At 37.5% G+C, this 20,888-nt stretch overlaps 1 protein-coding gene across 6 annotated transcripts in view; it reads right to left on the reverse strand.

Annotated features, from left to right (window-relative positions):
* Positions 1–411: 411 nt before the first annotated feature.
* Positions 412–20,888, reverse strand: part of JAK2 (Janus kinase 2) — a 90,466-nt gene continuing 69,989 nt past the window's right edge. For all 6 annotated transcript variants that reach the window (XM_068176087.1, XM_068176091.1, XM_068176088.1 and 3 more), the window contains 9 exons: positions 20,418–20,569; positions 19,268–19,418; positions 18,869–19,005; positions 17,487–17,676; positions 16,818–16,942; positions 11,195–11,367; positions 10,167–10,284; positions 6,668–6,781; positions 412–4,525 (listed from right to left, as the gene is read on the reverse strand). In XM_068176087.1, coding sequence (XP_068032188.1) covers positions 4,418–4,525; positions 6,668–6,781; positions 10,167–10,284; positions 11,195–11,367; positions 16,818–16,942; positions 17,487–17,676; positions 18,869–19,005; positions 19,268–19,418; positions 20,418–20,569 — 1,268 coding nt within the window. In that variant the 3' untranslated portion in view covers positions 412–4,417. The remainder of the gene's footprint in view (positions 4,526–6,667; positions 6,782–10,166; positions 10,285–11,194; positions 11,368–16,817; positions 16,943–17,486; positions 17,677–18,868; positions 19,006–19,267; positions 19,419–20,417; positions 20,570–20,888) is intronic.

The raw sequence follows: 20,888 nt of genomic DNA on the forward strand, positions 1-20,888 counted from the left end.
GTTTAAAAGAATGTTTTGATAGCAAAAGATTCTGATTGTTCCTAAACATAGGAAGTAATTTCCCTAATTTTTGAAGACCAGAATTACAGACTTGCATCTCTTTAAATACTGAGAACAAAAGGAAGTGTTTCTTCATACCAAATTAATTTGCTTAGTGAAAACCTTCATTAAAAAAAAGATTAAAAGCCTTCAGTCTTATTGTTTAGGCAACACCTTTACTTTGCTACATCTAAGTTTCTTCCAAAGGATAAATGCTTAATATGGCTATTCTAGGAAGGTCAAAAAGTTGTATGTGCTATGTTCTACCTCATCAAATGGAACAGCTGCCTTCAGCAGTGATTTAAATACCACTAACAAATTTTAGTGTACAAAAGAAAATGTTGGTAGGCATGTATCATCCATTGTATTCAGTTTATTTTCACTATCCAAATGCAAAAAGAAACACACAGTTAAGTTTCAGGTATGGATACAGAGTTTTCTAAAAATATCCCTTTCATGTTCTCTTCACTAAACCATGTGTTTAAATGTTTACATTTCAATCATAAGTGGCAGGTATCTTTTCCCCCCTGCTCCTTATCATCGAGGGACTTTTCTACTTTAATATAAAGTACTTTAAACCTCTTATTCAGAAAGAAAAATTCAGAACAAAACTTCTTAGTCAAACACCATTTCAGAATTGTTGTCTGGCATGGCACAACATTTAGTAGTTTATTTTGGTATAGTAATTATTGATTTTTTTTGCAGCCAGATTAGGTGTCTGTGAATATTTCAGATTTAAGGCAGACAATACACAGTTTAGAAATATATTAGCACATATTTTTCATGGTATAGTATTTACAGTAGACATCAGGTTTTCATAATTCATTGTGCATTTCACATTTCAGAAAGCTTTTCCCATGCTGAACATCATCCTTCTTCCTTTAGTCTTGTTCTTCTACACCTCTACTTTTGCTCTCAGAACTCTAACCTCTAGGTGTTTGTGATCCTACATTCCTGAAAAGCTTACTTTCTTTACACAAGAGTTACATTTCTTCATACTTAATGCAGTAACATCTTTTCCCATACATTTCAGGGCAGCTGGTCAACATCTCGACTAAATGCAACAACTAAAAATTTAATTTTGAGGGAAAAATATAATTTTTACATATATTTTCACAGTTGTATTCATCAGCACACTTAACAATTATCTCAACTATGGAAACTTTTAACCAGTACTAGGATTTGCAAAGAACATGTGTTCCTTTTCCTGAAAATTCATTTCTCCTCTGGCTTACTACATGACTGTTGCAAGTTTGTGGAATACTGTAAGAAATATTTAAAATTTAAAAACTAACTTTGAAACTTAACATATTTATACTGATAGACAACAAACCAATACTACACAACACAATACTTGATTGCAGAGATTCTATAAGATACATTGTGCACTTATTAAAAAATTCTTTTACTTCCAATGTAAGTGCAAAGCAGTAGTTAATATTTTAATTCTACACCGTAGTAGCAGTCATGTATACATAAACCAGCACTTTTTCTATCAACAAAATCAAACAGCATTTTGGGTAGCATAATGATTACACTGAAGTATTACAAATGCAATGCCAACTGAAGATATTTTCTAAAACAAAGTACTTAGTCTATTAATACAAATGCCATGTAAAAATATGACATTATCAATGCTACTGTAGATCTGAGAGCTTTCAAACTACAAAATACAGTGGTTTTTGGCAGTGTTGTTTTGGTTTTTTTTTTTAAGGTTACATGACTGGCAGTAGCAAATTCAGCAAAATCACTACATTTACATCCTCAATAGCTTTTTAGAAAGCTGGGACCTAAATTTTGACACTGCAGATTACTATACCTCTCCCAAGTCCTAAGCACTACTTGGTCCTATTCTCCCAGCTAAGAACATTAATCTCAAATTCTCAAGCCCTCTGCACAGGCCTCTGTTTGTTAAAAAAGACTGTCTCTGACCAACACCACACAATTACACTGCAGTGTAAAGATATGGCTTTCTCTAAAAATGATATAGTATTAAAGAAAAAAAAAAAGCAAACCAACAACCCCAAAACAAACAAAAACACTCCACAAGACACTTAAAAATCATCCTTGAATTTGCCACTACATTTATGCAATCAAACAGATTATGTAATTAATCAAAATGCAGTAGGAACAAGAAAAAGACCTTTAATTCACTTGAAAAATTAGCAGACTGGAAGATTTCTTCATTGCATTACACAAACTTCCCTGAGATTTCTACATAAATTATGTTTAGTCTACTATGTATTTGAAACCAGTGAGCTACTGAGTGTTATACACTGCAAATGTTACATAATTCCTGCATATGTTATTCAGCTAAAATGCTGTCTTGATCCTTTAAAGCTTTATCTCCTTTGTTACAAAAAAATCCCAAATACATGTAACTGAGATTACAAATGCACAGACATTGTTTTGCACAAAATTTCAGATCCTCAAAGCAATGTGTAGAAATTGTGAAAACATGTTAACTTGAACAAAGCACTTCAAAGTTCTTTACAGATTAAAAACTGACTGTGAAATTGGTTTGAAAAATCATCTATGCAAATGCTTGGTGGCAGGAACACTAACAGAAATAGTTTTAAATGCAATGGGCAGAGAGAAGGTTGATGCTGCTCTCCATAGTTAGCACTCTCTCGACTATAAAATAGTAATTTTGTAGGAGTGATTGTGGGAGAGAAACATCACAGTGGTATAAAATACTGCTATACTGGCACTATATTATACTAAGGATTTTTTTTTTTTTTTTAGTTTTTTTAGAAGTTGAGGTTCTTCAATTTCCAGTAAGATAGATGTAGTTAACCACAAATATTAAGGAGGCTCCACAGTGAAAGTAACGTCTGTTTCACTCACTGCCACAAATTTTAAAAATGAACACTTCATTTTAAATATAAGTCTGGATCTCAGGTCAGTTTGCCAAGCTGTATATCCCCTTAACTGAACTTCTCTCAGCAGAAGTCCAAAAATAACAAGCATTATACTTTGCAAATAATAATGCTTACATAAAAACAAACAAACAAACAAACAAAATTATTTGAACTAAAAATAAACAAACCCTGCTTTGAGATATGAGATTATCCCCAAGTTTTATGCCTCAAGGCAAAACTGAAGCATTCTCTTGTCCAAAAAATGTTTGTTACTTATTTCAAAAGCTGAATTATACACCATTCAGGTAGCTCTGATCACCCTCCAGTTCTCAGTAACTGGAATCATGTCCTTGCCCTCTGCTGAGTGTGGAGCAATTGCACTTGTAACTCCTCCTTCCAAATAGTCTCATGTTGGGTATTACCACAGAAATAAATACGCTTGGGCCACTTCAGTACAGAACAGGCTTGATGTGGTTGTGACTGGCCATATCAAATACTGAGTTCTGTGCTGGAAGGAAGATATTAAGATAATCATCTTAACAGCAAAGTGAGGAATTGTGAAAGCGAGGGAATTTTCTAGATTTTTAATCCTGCTTTGAGAGTTTCAATTCATTCATTTATGACTGCATGAAAACTACAAGGATGGAAAGGAAAAAAGAGCAGTATTTAAAAGCAGTATACTTAGCTTTTTCTTATTTACACTGAAGACACTGCCTCGTGTAAAATGAATTCATTTCTATGTGTTACCACAGTATCTTCAATTCTATAAAGGCAATCTAATACTCATCAAGGAAGGAGTAGGAATAAAAGGAAAACATCTTTGCTTTTTCATTTTTAAGTTAAAATTTTTGCATGGATTAGTAAGTTTTCTATCTCTCCCAATAAAGCACAATTTGCTTCCTTTCCCTCAAATTACTTACAGTACATACACAGCTATATCTCTTTGGATATACTGCTGGCTGATAACTGATTCACAGGCACAGCAAACCACTTCTGTTTTGTTACACAGAGAAGCCAGTTATGCATCAACAATAAAAAAATCATGAAACTGTATTAACAGACAAAAGTCTTTGTCCAACACACAAAACAGGGTGCCAAATCACTATATACTCAGTGTACAAGTATTTCTAGAAGCCTTTTCTGGGCATCTCCACTTTAACATGGAAATACAATGTTTTTTTATCTCTTAGTTTCATCACATTTTAAGTCACCTCTTTTTTGTACTGCCAAGTAAGGCAAATAATGGTGTTGCTGAATGCCACCCATTATTTAATTTAGAAAAGTAATTTTTTCCCTATTGAGAATTTCAACATGTTCTCATAGTAACAAATATATCCTGATAAAAAAGCTCTAGCAGGATTCCTCAGTATGGAGATTAGGATAGGGCACTTGCCACACAGATTTTACTTCCAGCAAAGATAAGATGTGTGCACATGTACATATGTCAAATATACACAGCTGACCAAGTACATTTTGTTCTGCATTCCAACTAAACCTCTGAAGGAGGGACAGTTTTTTTATCCACCCATGTTTTCCCTTATATGATCCACTCGCTGAGAAAGATCCCGAAAGGTGGGGCGCTGGGCAACATTATTGTTCCAGCATTCTTTCATGATAGCATAAATCTGGAGAAGAAAAAAAAAGAAAATTGGTAGTAGGTAAAAAGATACCATACATATTTACTTGAAACTGGACTAAAGAACATCCAGCTTAACTTTATGCTTCCAAATAACAGCTGCAGAACAGCATGCCTAAAGTCTTGCTATACCCATTAGTTTATCTGCTTGATCCCAGTGACAGCAAGAACCTAGGATAGGTGGCTCTGCAAAAGCTCTTATTATAAAAGACAATTTTTTAAAAGTTAGCATGAAAATTCACTCAGCTGTTTTTTGAAAGTTTTACAAGACTTAGGTTATTTTGTTAAGTATTTGTATTTTTTTTCTTGCTCTTTTTTTGAAAAGCTCAAAAATGCTTTAACGTGACAAACACCAGTATGACCAGAAATCAGATTTACAAAACAGGAATTCTAAGTAAGACTTCCCCTGCAAAGTTAATATATACTTCTCCACATTTGTATATAAAATTCCTAATTATTCTTCATATATAATCAGAAATAAGCAAAAAAAAAAAAGTTACTGTGCAAACTGAACCAACTTTTAAAGATATTTCCACTACAATAGTTACATGGCAACAGTTTTCTTTTTGCCCAGAGATGTACCTGATACCTGGTCTCATACAACTTGCCAAGCTCTTCACATGTAATCTTCTCATTAATTCAATCCAGATTGTTATTACCAATTTCTCATACTTTCAACAGTTTTTCACATGTTGCTTAAGAACACTTTGTACAGGTACCCAGAAAAAAAATAGAAACTGTTCCTTATCTTTCAGCAGATTTGAAACACCTGCATTGACCAAGCTGCTTTAGAACTAAGTCTCAAGCAACTTGTAAATTGCAAGATAAGCTACTGTAAGCTACAGGTATCTGGAAGATTTATTATCTGTGATGACTGGCCTTCCAGGATCAAAAAGGGATGAATACAGTTTCTGACACAGAGACATTTCCATCTGGCTTTGATATCTGGAGAAATGTCAGACACTGAAACCTTTGGGTTAGTTAAAATACAGTTTCAGAAAAACAGATTATTTATTATGTTATACATATGACATTCAGGTTATCTACAGAAAACCAAACCTTTGCAATTCAACAGTTGCTATACTGGTACATAAAGTGAAAGAAAGGTTCTTCAAAGACTTCTCTTTCCATTCTCTAAACATTTTTTCTTCCCCTGTGGCTTCCTGCCTCACTTGTACCATTCCTTCTTTCTCCTCTATTAAACCACTTGACCCTGATGTTTTCTCTTTGACCAGTTTTAAATGGATTATTTTTTGACTTATTGCCTAGTGTGCTTGACTTTAAAGGGATGCAGCAATTAATCTGAGCCGGCAGTTACATATGTAAAAAACAACAACCCATAACTATTTTCCTTCTGCTTTTTTTACTACTGATTCACCTACACAGCCCAAGCAGGTCAGTTTGACTGAACCAGGATTTGTGCACCTTGCTCTGAAGAATAGAATACTATAAGGCTTAGGAGTGGTACGAAAGTATTTTTTAAAGCATCTGGTGTATAAATAAAACCAAAAGAATACTGAATTAATTTATGTGCTCTGAGGACAGCTTTACAGCTACACTTTAGTATCTACAAGGAACAAGGATACAGATCTGAAGACCCTGAACACAGAATATCTGATTCATATACTTAACTGTGCCTATAGTCTGCAAGTTGAAAATGCTTGATGGTGAATAATATGCATTATAAATGTGAGCCTTCCACACTTGAGAAGGGAACAGTAACAGAAAGGCAATAATCAAGATAAGAAGCTCTTGAAATCCTGGAATTAAATGTGAAAAACCTTAGGTGGATATTAAGATTTTTTTGCTGAATAATACAGATTTCAAAAGAATCCAAAATTCACAGCTTTGAATGAGAATCCCTACTGGGACTTACACAGAGCAAGTTCTATATACTAATCTTGTTGCCTTAATACATCTATCTTTTTGAAACAGAAGTGTGAGTGCCCAAGTACAGCAGTCAGTTATAGCAGTCCCACTTCATATATTCAGCAAGACTACAGTCTGGGCTTCTGAGGTAGTAGAAACTAAAGAATCAGGGGAAAAAAAAGAATCAAGTTTTGCATTTACAGGTACTACCCCTAACTGAGCACCCTTTACACTACAGTAATATTTTAACACAGTACTTCACCTCATCAGGGCATCCATCTGGTCTTGGCAGTCGTCCATTATTCTTCAAAAGCTCTATCAAATGAAATACAATCATCTGCCCTTGTTTATCATTGCCAATCATGCGCATGAATTCCTGAAACAAAAGGCCAATTGTAATATATAATCTTTAGAGGAAAAAAAGATGCTGCAATAATCTTAGCAAGCAAAAATTTTAAGAATAATAAGAATAAATTGAATAGTACACAACAATGATGAAATTACAAGTCACTCATCCAGAGAATATATCAATAATTACAGATTTTTTGTGTGTACAATGGAATAATGATATGGAATAGATTAAAATGGAATGATACACACACATTTTAAAGCACTAAGTGAAAGATCTTTAAAAATGTTGATCATCATCTGATGATTTGGCTACCCTGGATAAAAAGAAGGCTGAGGTTTTCAACTACTTCTATGCCCGAGTCCTCAAAGGCAAGGGCTCCAGGCACACTGCCCAAGTTGAGAAAGGCAGATGGAAGGACTGAGAGAATGAAGACCCTAAGACCACTGTAGGAGAAGTTCATGTTCACGACCATCTAAGGAAATGGAATGTGCAGAAGTCTGTAGGACCTGATGAAATTTATTCAAGGATCCTGAGGGAGCTGGCAGATGAAGTTGTTAAGGTGAAGTTTGTGATGACCGGAAAAAGGGAAAGATAACCCTGATTTTTGAAAAGGGCAAAGTGAAAGACACAGTGAACTACAATCTAGTCAGTCTCACCTCTGCCAGGCAAGATCATGCAGCCAATTCTCCTACACATCATGCTAAGATGTATGAAAAACAAAGAAGTGAATGAAAACAGACAACATGGCTTTACTTAGGGCACAATTTTTTGCCTGAGAAATTTAGTGACTTTCTATGATGGAGCTACCTAGCCTTATGCAAAGTTTGACAGTGTCCCACATTACATTCTTGTCTCTAAATGGGAGAGACATGGGATTGAGGGATGGGGGACTCAGTGGATAAAGAACTGGCTGGAAGGCTGTGCTCAGAGTTGTGGTCAATGGCTCGCTGTCCACGGGGAAGAGCAGTGAAGGGTGCTGTCCCTGAGGGGTCAGTACCAGAGCCAAAACTGTTCAACATCTCTGTAGGTGATGTGGACAGTGGGACTGAGTGCACCCTCAGCACGTTCACTGACCACAGCCTGCGTGGTGCAGCCGACACCCTGCAGGGAAGGGATGCCATCCTGAGGGACCTGGACAGGCTCGAGAGGTGGGCCATGCAAACCTCATGATGTTCAGCAAGGAGAAGAAAAAGGTTCTGCACATGGGTCATGGCAATCCTGGACACACCTGTGGGTTGGGAGGGGAAGTGATTGAAAGTAGCCCTGTGGAGAAGGACTTGGGGGTGATGGTTGATACAAAACTCCACATGACCCAGCCATGGGCACTCGCAGCCCAGAAGGCCAAATGTGTCCTGGGCTGCATCCAAAGCAGCAGGGCCGGGCAGGGGATTCTGCCCCTCTGCTCTGCTCAGACCCCACTTGCAGTGCTGCATCAGCTCTGGGGTCCCAGCACAGGAGGAACATGGACCTGTTAGAGCAAGTCCAGAGAAGAGCATGAGGTTGATAACAGGACTGAAGCACTTTTCTTATGAGGACAGACTGAGGAAGTTGGGTCTGTTCTGCCTGGAGAAGAGAAAGTTGCATGGAGACTTCACAGCAAATTCCAGGATCTGAAGGAGGCCTGCAGCAAAGGTGGAGACCCTTAATCAGGAACTGCAGTGATAGAACAAGGAGTAATGGGTACAAACCAAAAGGGGAGAAACCAAGGTTGGATATTAGGAAGAAATTCTTTACTGTGAAGGTGGTGAGATGCTGGAACGGACTGCCCAGAGAAGATGTGGCTGCCCATGGGGGTGCTCAAGGCTGGGCTGGACGGGGGTCTAAGAAACCTCATCTAGCAGGAGGTGTCCCTGCCCATGGCAGGGGGGAATTGGGACTAGATGATCTTTAAGGTCCCTTCCAATACATAACATTCTATGCTTCTGTGATTAATTAGTTTTAAAAGGATTAAACTCACAGCTGATTCTAAAGAGCTCTCTGGAACATTAAAATAACTTAATGCTTTGAAAAATGCCAAATAGAAAACAGATATTATCATGCTGATGTATAAAAAATGGTTAGCAGGACTAATCAGTAATGACACAGCAGAAAAATTAGTATAATTAAAGTCAGCAAAAATGGCTTAGATAAACCTTGCTGTCCAAAAAACCAAAATAACCCAAAAAGCAGATTAAAACCTCACTCAGACTGCCAGACATAAAAGTAAATGAGGATGTGTTATTAACTGAAATAAATTTCTAAGCACAACATAAAGGTCATTTTTTTACCTCCAGTACTTCAATATTTATTTAATGATCCTTGACATGAAAGTATCAAACATCCATTGGCTGAACATGCAAATGGCTGGGTTTTAAAAACAATGTATAACTATAAAGAGTACAAGAGTTAAACAGACCACTTTGGTTAAATTTACTAAATTACCTTTTCTTGATGCATACCAGTAGGATAACCAACCTGATGAAGTGGTGAATGCACATGTAGAATTGATTCATTGAAAGAATAGTTCACCTGTGCTCCTAACTTACTCTATCGCTTCATTTCACAATCCTTCTGAAGAATTCTAGGTGTCTGCAACATTTATGTTCTTACGCTAGAAGAGCTGTCCTGAGTTCTTCCTTGATACCTCTGATAGCTCATTGTATGGAATTACTAAGAGGTCCACTGAGACCAGTGCAGAGGTATCCTCCAAGGGCATTTTTATCTATCATCACTATTCAGCCCTCAAAACAACATTTGCCAGGACTGACAGTCTGGCCAAGGGTGAGGCCAGGTCCAATAAATACAGAAGCCTGAACTCTCCTCTGTTATGCCCATGGTTATTGGTAGGTGAAAATAAGATCATGTATCTTATTTTCAATTGGAGGATAATAGTACCTTTCTTCTCTCACTGTAAATTTGTCTTTAAACACACCTGTCAACAGTCTGCAAAGAGCCACTCCTTTTCTTTCTTGAACTTCGCTAACTTACTAACTTGGGTTCTGCTAACATAAAATACCTTAAGTTCCTTATTTAAGTTAACTTAATTTCTATGTATGTGTTTGGCTCAGCCTTAAATTTGGAACAACTTTAAAAATAAAGGTAATGCAATGGACTGGTTGCATCTGGAATAACCCTACACAAAGGATGGGAAAAAACAACCTATAACAAGAGATTTTAAAATCTTTTTCAAACAGAAGTTACAGAGTGAATAAGATATGCACAGACTATGAAGTAATTTTCAGATCTTCTTTATTTCTTATGGCTTGATAGCAGTACCTTTTAGTTACTGCTTCAGACTGGATGCAGTCTCATAAGCACAAAGGTATCTCGAGAAAAGGATCAGAAAACATCAGCCTATTACGGTACATGACAATCTAGAAAATTTAAATAAACAAGTTCTCTGAGATTGATTAATTAATTGTATACTTACAGCTGGTGGGCTTTTGCTTTTGTCAATATAGGTGAAGAGTTCATACAAGACCACACCAAAGCTCCACACATCTGAAGCCACAGAAAATTTGCTTTCTGTCAGAGATTCTGGAGCATACCTACAACACACAGTACAAGGACAATTGCTCTCTGCAACATGTGACATTTTGATTTTGAAAGCATTCATTTTAGTAAGACAGATTTATTTTTCATGATTAAGTGCTCTTTATTCATTGATATTAGCATGTTCTCATTTCCTTTTGGTACCTTCAGTAACTAACTACTCCTTTAATAATAGTTAATTGGTTTTGAAAACCAAATCCACCTTAAACAAACACAGTTTGTGATAACTATAACCAAGTTTGTTTTTTTTTTTAATAAGGTTGTAGATATATTTCTTATTTGTAGTGCAAGAAAACAAGAATTTGATGTGATAAGACCTGCAAAGAAAGACAATTATAGCCTTCCATCACTTTCAGTGAGCCTTCTATCACTTTCAGTGAACTGTGTTGCAGGCACTTTTGGAACTAAACTGTACATCTCCAATAACATCTACAAAGATGCCATTTTGTATCACTTATTCTTTAGGTAAACAGTGCCTGAGCCAAAATTAAAATACAGACTAGAATTGCATGTATGGAATGGAATTTTCTCTTGGAGTGTATCCGACAGATCTCAGCTGGAAGACATGAATGACCAGTGTTTAGGGAACTAGAACGCCTAAAAATTTGAAAGCATCCAGGCAAATAGGTCATTTTAGACTTCCTTTACCTCTGAAAATGTTTTCTGTTGGATGCCGGAGAAGTATTAAATAAGTACTTTCTGGGATTTTTGTTTTGGGGGTTTTTCTGGGTTTTTAAAAAATATGTTGGAAAGTCCTAGGTGCTTTTTGTGATGTGAAATATCATGCAAGTGACTTTCACAATGCTGCAAAACTGGAGTGGAGCTTGCAAGTAAGAATTCCACAACATGCTGAAATGGCAAAAACTGAAAACATGCCATGATACCACATACCAAAAGCAGACTTACCAAAATATAGGACTTTCACCAGGTTCTTTCACTTTGTAGTATTCTTTGTCTTGTGGCAAGACTTTTGTCAATCCAAAATCTCCAATTTTAACTCTGTTCTCATTCTCCACCAAGATATTTCTTGTTGCCAAATCCCGGTGAACATATCTTTTTGTACCCAGATACTCCATGCCCTAGGTATAGAGGTTACAAACAGAACAAGAAAAGAGTAATTTTTACCACTACATAGCTGCACTTTACCTAAGAGGATGAATTAACCTCAAAGTTAAAACCAAAACCAAGTTTGTCTTCTCTGAGGAGTTAATTTTTCCAAGCTCAGGTACTTCCCTTTAACTGGACAGAGACAGACTGAACACCTATCAGAGCCAAGTATTTTTTTTACTATGTAGCTGGATAAATGCTACTGCTCCTTTCTGTGCCCAAATGCAGCTGGCTGGTGATATGCAGAAGGAAAAATATTGGGTTAAGCTACACAATCCAGAGCACATGAGAAGATTGCCCAACATATCCATTTCATTTACACTTTTTTCTTCATTTTCTGCGTCTGCTTTCCCAATTGCTTCCATGAAACTTTGCATTACGATTCCTTGAATTTGACAATTATTCACTGTACTCCCAACTGAGTGCCTTGTATCTCTTTTGTATGGACAATTACTCACCAATAGAGTTCTGCTTATTGTTATATTTCCACAGATTGCTATAACAAAACAATGGTCTGAAGCCATGTTGTATTTTGTTGCTGATGATCCCATCTTACTGGTGCACCTAATTACTTTCACTAAGAATGCAATTTGGAAGAAGCCAGTGTGTGTAGTGGCATTACTAAAACAAGAAGGTCTTCCTTAGGCAGCAATAAATGGAGGACTGAAAGTGATACTGCACAATGTCAAGAGATACCCAACTCATACGTGAAAGGAATCACCAAGCAAGTTGTCAGTTTCATAGTTTTATAAGAAAGCATATCGCTCTTTTAACACAATGGAAAAGTTAAATTACACAAATAGCACTGGGGATCTCAAAAGTTCTGAAAAGTAACATTACTACTAGTCATGCCAAAAGGCTTATATCTCTCTTTTTCTTTTTTTTTTTTTTTTTTTTTTTTTTTTAATGTGAGAAAGGTAAGATTTTGGCTACAAAGTACAATCTTTCTCTCAGATTCTAGTACCTCCCAGTACCATTGGGTGGCACTGCTGTTCTCTCACAGCTCATTCCAAAACTCTTCAAAAATGCCCCATACCTCATTGCCAGCTTATTCACTGCCATAAATACCAAACCTAACTTCTTCAAAGTGAGGCTTCTGTATTTCTGGTACAACTACCCTATGAAAATGCTACAGCTTTTTCTTACTACAATGTACTATTCTGAAAACAGCCATAAAGTTTGACAGTAACTTTTCTGTCAGACTGGAAAACACCTAAGACAGATCTTTAATTTAAATCATGCAAATTCTAAGTGGATATCACAATCCTGTGGCACTAATCTAACAACAGAGTTTAAATTACATTTAAAATGTTTCTGTCTTTAAAACTGGGTTCACCAGCAAGGATACCTGAAACACCTCAAACATTAAGAGAAGGAAAACCCTTTCCCAGTATAGTAGTAGCAAGGAGCCAAAACACAGTAAACAACCAAATACATTCATCTTAACTCTCAGGTAATGAGTGTGCCTTCATTTCTCTCATACACTTCAGAGGAGAATGGCATGGCAGAGTTAGAAAAGTTTGTGATCAAAACCCCCCAAGATTACAGACTGACAGAAATGCAAAGTGGAAAGATGAGATGTGAGATGCTGAAAGAGCAAACACTGCAAGAAAAGCAAAACCAGCTGAAAAGTGTAACATGATCAGCTAAAGAAGAAGCATTCAGGTTCCAGAAGAAAAAACATTCAGGTTCCATTTCACAATATAAGGTACTCACTATGTTTATAATTACATTGTTTTGGAGTATCAGAAGGCCAGAGATTAGAGAGATCTTAAAGCAATCGATATAAACTCTACTTTGCAGATCATACTGCAACAACACTACAAAGCAAGGCATATACACTGCAACGCTTAGATTTTGCTTTTCTTAGAAGTGAAGACATTTCTTTAAAAGTAAGCTCTGTGCAGATTTCCCACATTTTCATAATGCTTGTCCCCATGGTTTGTCATTATCAAAGCAGGATGTTTTCCCACATTAGTATCTGCAGGATGCATATTTTAGCTCCCTTTCTCTTGGCTGGTGCTTGGTACTTAGGAAGGAATCATCTCATCTGCTGTTTTGATTTCTCACCTTCCAAAATACCTGTAATATTTTCAAAGCTCTTTTATGTATGTGTATGTACACACACTAACGTCCTTTTTTCTGAAGTTTCTGAATACAGCTCCTTTCCTAAAGATTTCTACCATATTTGCACAGCCAGCAAAGGTCAAAATCCACCCTCCAGTCCTCCTAATGGATACCTCAGACCAGGGTTGCCACTGCTATTTCGCCAGGCTTTGAATGAAAGCCTGAGGACTTCTATATGCTTCGCAGCTTCTTATGAGAGCACAAGGCCAGCACTTTGAGGTCACAGGCTGAGATGGACACAGAATAAAACAGCTTAGTGTCTGCAGCCTTTGTGTGTTCAAAAATTCATGCTGCATCTTACTTCTATGAAAGATTTGGTCTCTGCCCTCATAGATGGTGCTGCATTTTAAGACTCGTCCAGGTCTCTGCTTGAACAAAGATTTTTTTATAGTGACTTACCAGCATAACAACAGTAATTTTGTTGCAGAAGTAAGTATGAGATAATTTCTTAGGCTGTTACAGGAGAATGACTTCTTGTTTTGGAGAAACAGATCAGAGAGCTCTTCAACCCTCTGAAGTGGGTGGTCACTTGTTCAATCCTTTCTATCTGTGAAAAGACTGACACTTGCCATAGACTTGCTAACTTCTTTCTTTTCCCACATTTGACACTACTTGCCCCCCAACGAGCTTCTCCTGGAGACTACCCACATTGCTGTGCTTCAGTGAAGAACATGAATAGGTGAGATAAGTTGTTAAGGGTGCAGCATTCCTCGTGCATGCAAGAAGTTCAGCAGCTAAAAGGTTAGTCCAGTTTCAAGCAGGGAACCAGCAAGCTCTTTTCACCATGAGAAAGTCTGAATGTCAGGAGAAGGTCTTGGCTCTGGCAGAGATTCTCCTCTATTGTCAGTCCTTTTCTGTAGATATTGCAGAAGCTAAGTCTTAGGATCTTAAGGTGGCAGGGCACAATTACCAGACATAAGAATATGTGTGGACAACATACCCTAAAAACACCCACATCCATCTTAGTGTGATGAGGAAGCTGACAGAAGAGCTCGCCAAGCCACTCTCCATCATCTGGCATCAGTCCTGGCTCATGGGGGATGTCCCAGATGACTAAGAGTTGTCCAGCATGACACTGATCCACACAGAGGGCCAGAAGAAGGATCTGGGAAACTACAGGGCAGTCAGCCTCAGTTCAGTGCTTGGCAAGGTTATGAAACAGATCATCTTGAGTGCCACCACACAGCACCTACAGGATGGCCAAGGGCTCAGACCCAGCCAGCATGGATTTAGGAGGGGCAGGTCCTGATCTCCTTTTATGACCAGGTGACCTGCCTGGTGAATGCAGGAAAGGCTGTGGATGTTGTCTATTTGGACTTCAGCAAGGCCTTTGACACTGTCTCCCACAGCATGCTCCTGAAAAGCTGGCAGCCCACAGCTTGGACAGGAGCACTCTTTGCTGGGTTCAGAACTGGCTGGATGGCTGGGCCCAGAGAGTGGTGGTGAACAGTGCTACGTCCAGTAGGTGGCTGGTCACCAGTGGTGTCCCCAAGGGATTTGTGTTTGCCCCAGTCCTGTTTAACGCCTTCACTGATGATCTGGATGAGGGGATCGAATATACCCTCAGTAAATTCATGGACAACACTAGGTAGGGTGGGAGTGTTGATCTGCTAGAGTATAGTGGGGCTCTGCAGAAGGACCTGGACAGGCTGGATCGATGGGCCAAATCCAGCGGTGTGAGGTTTAACAAGACCAAGTGCCAGGTCTTGCACTTTGGCCACAACATCCCCAGGCAGTGTCACAGGCTGGGGACAGAGTGGCTGGACAGTGGCCAAGCAGAAAGGAACCTGGGGATACAGATGACAGCAGCTGAACATGAGCCAGCAGTGCGCAGGTGGCCAAGAAGGCCAATGGCATCCTGGCCTGTACCAGCAACAGTGTGGCCAGCAGGACCTGGGCAGGGATTGTTCCCCTGTACTCAGCACTGGTGAGGCTGCATCTCAAATCCCGTGTCCAGGTCTTGGGCCCTCAGTTTAGGAAGGACATTGAGGTGCTGGAGCATGTCCAGAGAAGATCAACAGGGCTGTGGGAGCACAAGTCCTCTGAGGAGCAGCTGAGGGAGCTGAGGTTGTTTAGCCTGGAGAAAAGGAGGCTCAGGGGGCACCACATCCCTCTCTACAACTCCCTAAAAGGAGGCTGTAGCCAGATGAGGGTTGAGCTCTTTTCCCAGGCAACCAGCAATAGGACCAGAGGACATAGCTGCACCAGGGGAGGTTTAGGTTGGACATTAAGAAGAAATTGTTCACAGAAAGGGTGATTGGGAATTGTAATGGGCTGTTCAGGAATGTTGGGGAGTCACTGTCCATGAAGGTGTTTAAGGAAAGACTGGATGTGGCACTCAGTGCCATGGCCTGGTTGACCAGATGGTGTTCATTCATAGGTTGGACTCAATGATCTCAAATGTCTTTTCTAGCCTAGCTGATTTTGTGATTATGTAATCATATGTAACCTACTGTTTCCATGTCTTTGATGTAGGTATTGGGAAAAGAAATTTAAAAATATTTCTGGTACATGCCTTGAGGGGGTGTGGTTATATTTTTTATTTTTGTCTCTCTCCCCCTCAATTCCATTTTTATTTCTTTTCCTAAATTTCTAAATATGCAATCTCAGGTGAAATATAAAAATAAAAATATGAAATAATATGTAAATCTCAGGTGAGATTTAATAGAAATAATATGAAATCTCAGGTGTCTCTAGTTTCTAATATCCAAAGCATAATTACAGAATAAAACTAGGGAAGGCATAAGCCCTCTTTATAAGGAAAATGAGATATCACAAGAAAGATCAGATGTTTGTATCACTTTTCAGGATTTTATAAATGGTGTTTGGTACCAAGTAATTTATTACACGTTTGGGTACTTCTAAGACCTCTAGTTCTGCATACAGAAGTCATGTATCTTTGCTCTTATAGTTTAAACTAAATTGTTTAAACATACACATGTTGTCAAATTTCTGAAAATTCTATCATAGAATGTCATGAACAGACTGCCTGAGCGAGTACATTAACTCCTACAATACTTTATGTCAGGTCACCTTAAGGAGAAAAGAGAGTATATTCTGCCTCAGCCAGCAGATAGACCAGTCTCAGCATCCTGTATGAAGATACCCAGAAGTTTTTCCAGGTCTTGACTACATGAATATATTGCTACTTTTTCTTAGGGTTATGTGGTGCTAGCAGCCCAACAGCATTATAGAAGATACACCAAAATAACCAGTTACTGTTGGTTTGAGACAAACGAGATGAAAAATGAAACAAAACTTCATTGAAATATGTATATAATTTGAAATGTCCTACCTTGCATATCTGAGATGCATACAGTAAAAGCTTCTTGTGGTCCAGCCTCTCCTTGTGTTTCTGCAGATAATCTCGTAAACTTCCATATGGTAAGTATTCCATAATTAATCTTAGATTCCTACGTCCTTTTACAGCAATAACAAGAAATACAAATGTAGTTATTTCTGTAATTTTCCAAAGATGAGTTCTTTAATATAAGTATTTTAATACCTCTACTAGTAGCCATAATACAAAATGGACTTAATACAAAAATATTAATTTATGATATACATCACTATGCAATTTTTCATATACTAATTAACTGCATTTCCTCAGAAAATGCCACTTATTGGCATTTTCCAACAATGTGCCAACACTTATTGGCACATATCCAACAATAATGTGGATATGCTTGAAAAATTAATATATCACTAATCAACATAATCTCATCAATACTTCAGCTGCTATTGCTAAGGCAAAGTAGAAGTCTGTATATCTGTGTTGTCAAGATGAAACTCAAAATGGTAAGTGACATCAAGTTGTTACAAATGTTACCATCTTTCAAAAAACTTCCTTTGTTTTGTACTCTCTCAGTCCTGGTAAATTTATGACAAGTCAGTGACTATCATCAACACTTACCTCTCTGAATTCTCAGTATGCATATTTAGGTGTATTCAATATAGCACATACCTGCACTGTAGCATACTCCTTTGTATTTAACGATGTTATCATGCTGCAGTGATTTAAGTATTTCAATTTCTCTTTCAAAGTCCCTAAGGTGCTCTTCTGTGCTATGTTGCAGCTTTTTCACGGCAACCACCTCCCCAGTATTATCCTGCAGCGGGTCATACCGGCACATCTCAACACTGCCAAAATTTCCCTAGGTCACAAATAGAAACACTTGGGAATTAAAAACAAGTCCACATCCTTCGCTCTTTGTGTTTCCTAGCGTACATGTTTGTTCATGTAGAGTGTAGTTTTTGTTCAGTGCTCACAGTAATAAGGATTAAAGTGATGTGATTAATTACTTAAGTGAAAGGCCACAAAACTTCCCTGAGAGAAAAAGTGTAGGACCAAGGATAACAGTTGCAAAAGGAACATATTCCATTAAAGGAAGCAAACAGAACAGGAAACGAAGACAAGTAAAGAGGGTGATGTCCATCTATTTTCCTTCTTTTCACAAATTTCCACTTCCACTGGCATAATCCATTTCTCGCAATTGCATAAATCCCTTTGTCTTACTTCTTAATACTGCTCTGTTTCTTTTTGGCTCCTCTCCAATTTGTTTCAATGTTCTGGCTTTGTCTCTTTCTTCATTTATATTATCTTTTGTCTTCCTTTATGCATCTATCACCTACCACTCTGTTGTTCTCCCTATGCTATGCTATCACAGTCAACAACCAACCATCTGCAAACAGAAGTACTTCTGCTACTTCCCATTCAGGCTGCTTCAGTACTTGAAGCCAAAAGAATATTGATAAAAAACAAATAAAACATCAAAGAACCATTCTAGAAAAATAGTACTTGGTGAAGATCTGCCAGCTGTACTTGGTCATCTGTCTAGGTCTGCTTTCACACACCTAGGCTGCAATGACTTGCAAAACTAGTAACCAAATTTCTGATTTCTAAAACCAAAAAGTTCAAAGCCTACATGTATCTTGAAGACATATATCTTCCTTTTGGATTTAGTGGCTGTACATTCAGATTTCTCAGAATATGCATGCACAAAAACCCCAATCACACTAGTTCTGCACAAGACTGCTCCAGAGTGTTGTTAACTGAATATCAAGTGTATGTGTGTATCTATCTATCTAAAGTTTATGTCAGGCAGCTCTGCATTACTTAAAAGTACTTAGCCTTTTGGTGTGACTGGATTAATTGTGGAGGTTAGCTAATTTTCTTCTAATAATACTGTGAAAGTGAAAAAAGAGCTAGAAGCATGTATTGATCAGATATGATTGAAATTAGTAACTTCTAAAACATAAGTTTCATTGTAAATAACGTATATGGGGTCATCAAGGGATAACTGATAACCATAGTTACTTCCTATTCAGAATTTTGAAACATCTTACCTTGCCAAGTTGCTGTAGAAACTTAAGATGTCTTTCTTCAAATTGTGTTGGGTCCCGATCTTCAAAAGCACCAGAAAATCCAAGTGCTCCGATTCTCATATTTGGCAACATATCACTTTCTGTCAATAGCTCGTAATCTGAGAGGTAGAAGGAAGAAGGGAAGAAAGGGAACAGAAGGCACACAGTAGTGAACAAGAAAAGGAAGAACCTTATTACAGTCATGGCATTTTCTACTTGTGTTTGGCATACTTCAAGCTCAGGAAAATATTGACAGCCACCTTTATTTCTATATAGTAATTTACAGTCAAATAAAATAACGTATTTCAAAAAACATACTAAAAAGGAAGTGAACCAGTAGGAATCAGGATTCTTTTTCATCCTGTTGTATTGCAAACTCACCTGGAGTGAACAAACTGTTCAAATCACGTATAATTGCTCTAAAAGAAGGCCTGAAATCTGGCTCATAATCCATGCAGTTGTTTATGAGGTTTGCAAGTTCTGTCCAGTTGGGGGCAGGAAGCTGGTGCCTATCTTCATAAAACTGTAGTTTCTGGAATTAAACAGGTAAGTAATTTTACATTTTACAACCATGAAGAGTTGCAGAAGCCTTAACATTCTCTCAGAGTAGCCAAAAATTACAGCTCTAAACCTAGACTTGATATCTCACCCATTTTCATCTAAGGCAAGGCTGGTATAATTTAGAGTGATCAGTTCAGAAATTTCCAGCCAATTACTGAAGAAGTAGAAGATAAGAGGATAGAGAAAGATGAGAAACATAGTGTCTCCTTTATTGGCAATTTCATAAATCCTCAGCTGCATAGGTCCAGTAGAAAATTCTACTGCCTGAAATCACAGCTGTGAAAAGCTTTGCGAGTATTATGAAGGAATGTAGGGCAATTTCTGACATACTTAGATATCTATATGCTAGTTCTAGGTAAACCTAGGAGATTATTTTAAGAGCTGATTAAAATACCTGAGAAATCAAATCAGGCTTTATGGGAAGGTTACAGTACCTTTACAAAAATAATACTACCATTACATTTGTGGCATAGTGAAGTATTCTTTTTGCTCCCAACTAAAGCAAATACATATAAATTAAATTTTTTATGGAATATGTTTCTCCTCCATCTCCTGCCCCTACCTGAGATAAAAGTTAACATTACTGGTTTAGCTAAAATAGTAGAATTGTTGCAACGCTCAAAGTACTACTGTATTTAAGATGTCCAATTACAAGAATGCTAATTAAAATCTATGCACACTGTTAGGAATACTTTTTGTTTAAAGTGATACACTGCTGCAACAAAGCAACAAAAATATGAACTAGATAATAATGGCAATTCTGCACTTTGTCCCCCTAAAAATCAAAATAAACAACATAAAAACAAACTTCTAATTATCTCTTCTGGTTATTACCTACAAGCAAATATGTCTTTTTCCTACAGTGGTCATAGGCCACACCACGTTACATGCTGATGTGGTTACAACAGCAGATGTTCTAAATTAGAAGTGTTCAAAGAACTGCTATGACTGCAGACCCAGTAATACTTACTCTTGAAGAATCTAGTGCACTCAGGGGTTTGTCTCCTCCACTGCAGATTTCCCACAAAGTGGTACCAAAACTCCATTTGTCTGTAGCTAGGCTTAGTTGTTTGGGATTCTCAATACATTCAGGAGGAACCCAGGGTATTCTCTCCAGAAGAACTGTGTGATCACACCAAGAAAAGTTGTTAAGATGAATAACAATACCAGAAAATTCCCTAACATATTTGATTTGGTAAAAATTACTTTAATATAAACAGATATTTCATTGCAATATACTAATAATACTTTTCCAAGTATTTGTTCTCACCAAGAAAATCAAATTATAGAATATGGGCAAAAATTCAAATAATATTTGTGAATCAGAGAGAAGGTCCATTCATTTTGTTGTAAAATAAGCCTAAAGGCATACAATTGCCTTAATATCATTTCCATGTTACATTTTTTCTGTGATTTCTCTATTTCCTCCAGTCTTACCAGA

The sequence above is a fragment of the Anomalospiza imberbis genome, chromosome Z (assembly GCF_031753505.1).
Source record: "Anomalospiza imberbis isolate Cuckoo-Finch-1a 21T00152 chromosome Z, ASM3175350v1, whole genome shotgun sequence".
Classification (NCBI taxonomy): domain Eukaryota; kingdom Metazoa; phylum Chordata; class Aves; order Passeriformes; family Viduidae; genus Anomalospiza; species Anomalospiza imberbis.